This window comes from Sander lucioperca, chromosome 10 (assembly GCF_008315115.2).
Source record: "Sander lucioperca isolate FBNREF2018 chromosome 10, SLUC_FBN_1.2, whole genome shotgun sequence".
Taxonomy (NCBI): Eukaryota; Metazoa; Chordata; class Actinopteri; order Perciformes; family Percidae; genus Sander; species Sander lucioperca.
In genome coordinates this window covers 14,322,162-14,324,226 of record NC_050182.1, presented here as the reverse complement: position 1 = coordinate 14,324,226, position 2,065 = coordinate 14,322,162, and the positions used below count along the sequence as shown (strand labels likewise).

The window sequence follows — 2,065 nt, the reverse complement described above, 5'->3', positions numbered from 1 at the left end:
TGTATTGATAAGGACCACATTAAGGCAGCATTACACTAAATACAAAGACATTGAGATGGAAAATCATTGAGTAACAATTCACATCAATGAGGAGGTAATAAAATTAAATTTATTTTTGTCATAAATGCCATTGCTTCCAAAATTACACAGTTCAGGATACAACTGACAAAGACAAGTAGAGTATCACTTTTTACATGTCATTTAGCTGACGCTTTTATCCAAAGCGACTTACAATTACTACATATGTCAGAGGCCACACACCTCTGGAGCAACTATGGGTTAAGTGTCTCAGGGACACATTGGTTGAAAGGAATAGAACCCAGATCTCCCACACCAAAGGCATGTGTCATATCCACTGCACCATCATCACCCACTTTCCAGATTACATTTTATATTGTCAGATATATCGATAGAGTGTGAACCATGACAATACAGGAAAGACTTCATAGTCATCCATCAGATTCAAATACTCAACCTCTCAAACACATGATGGGACACATTGTACACAACTACCACCAGTTTAAATTGATAACAGTTTGAATAAGGTCAATGCCGGGAAAGTCCATGGCAATGATACCAAAGCATGGCCTGGGCTGATTGGGGTAAAACTGTCTCAGGTATTGATTGAGCCATGGGTTTACCTTTTCAGCCACTCTCTTTGGAGTCAGAAACATTCCCCAGAAAGTACTAAAGCCAGTGCCGCTAGTGTAAGTCAGAACCGCATTATCGCCCCCACAGGCTTCAGTGGCTTGGTTTAGCTGCTTTATAATTCTGTTGTCTTTATCTTTAACGTTGCTAACCTTGGTTTGACCTTTCCCGTCTGTATCTATGAGGGGAATTCCTAGTGTGAAGGTGCTCTTCTGCAAAAAGACTATTTTCCCCCGGACCTGACCCATATTTGGCATACCAGAAGTCACCCAGACATGCTGGTCGTTGCCAATCAGACTCTGCACCATTTGATTGACAGTGTTTTTCTCAAAAGACTCTGGTTGGATTCTAATGAGCACAGCTTCAGTCTGAAACTCTGTCAGGAAGGCTCTGACAGTGGCTAGGACATCCTTGAGAGTGCTGTGCTGGTACATGACCCCATGCATGACATAGAGGGTATCACCCAGTCCGAACACTTTGAGAATCAGGAATCGAATGCCAGCCCTGAGCTGATCCTTCAGGGACAAGGCCTGGCATTCAGCCTCTGGACCTCCGTACAGGGCCATGCTGTCATGGGCACCGGGGAAGGTGATGAGAGAGAGGGTGCAGAAATTCTCAATGCCCGCCATCCATGGAATATTGTAGGACCCCGGGAGTATGAGGTTTCCATTGTCATTGAAGAACAGGTCTTTTCCACGACAAAAACCACTGATGATTTAGAGCATGATTTTGTGGTGTTATAATAACTCCAAAGCCACAAATTGAAATTGGCATCCTAAACACCATCATTATATTTTTGTATTTTACTTTCAAAACTTTATTATACTTACACAACAGACAGCAAAATGTAGTGGAAAAGGAGGCACGTGTGACCAGCCATCATTCTTGCAGAAAGATGAGAAATCTAAAAAGAATTCTGTATGTCACATTAAAATCCCTCATGCATGGATACATTATTAATACATTATCCAAGGTAAGCATACACTTGGAAGGTTTTTATTACCAGAATGAGGTCAAAGGAATTGATTTTTGTACTATACCTTATAGCCAGGAAGATTTCACAGCAAACCACTCCAATAGTCAGAATGTGGACGGCTCAACAAAAACCCCATCACTTATATGCTCGGTTATCTGTAAAATTTTAGGTGTGGACCGTAAATATCAGTTATATAATTCAGACTGCTTGTCGGACAATCAAACATGTTTGTACAGATTGTGGTGTTTATTTGTGTTTAAGAAGGGGACTCCCTTAAAAAAAAAAATTGGATCAGATTAGATTTGATTCCTAACAGGAATTATCTCAAATGCAAGCAGCCACACCAGTGCAACAAAAAACACAATGACTAAGCCATGGAATGTATCATCTTTACAGCATATTTGGTAATATTATTGAACATTTGCCAGTAAAATAACTAAA

The 2,065-nt window shown here is 40.5% G+C and overlaps 1 protein-coding gene across 1 annotated transcript; it reads right to left on the bottom strand.

The window, feature by feature from the left end:
• Positions 1-355: 355 nt before the first annotated feature.
• On the bottom strand, positions 356-1,820 carry LOC116036094. The gene is made up of 3 exons (XM_031279544.2): positions 1,689-1,820; positions 1,479-1,552; positions 356-1,356 (listed from the first exon to the last, which is right to left on the bottom strand). The coding sequence occupies exons 2-3, from the start codon at positions 1,529-1,531 to the stop codon at positions 510-512; spliced, it is 900 nt and encodes a 299-aa protein (XP_031135404.1). The 5' UTR covers positions 1,532-1,552; positions 1,689-1,820; the 3' UTR covers positions 356-509.
• Positions 1,821-2,065: the final 245 nt, after the last annotated feature.

Bases quoted from the DNA above. Each gene is read 5' to 3' on its own strand.
- LOC116036094 (XM_031279544.2), bottom strand. From the start codon at position 1,531: ATGATGGCTGGTCACACGTGCCTCCTTTTCCACTACATTTTGCTGTCT. The intron at 1,357-1,478 runs GTAAGTATAATA...CTAAATCATCAG, and splicing joins TACATTTTGCTGTCTGTTGT to TGGTTTTTGTCGTGGAAAAG.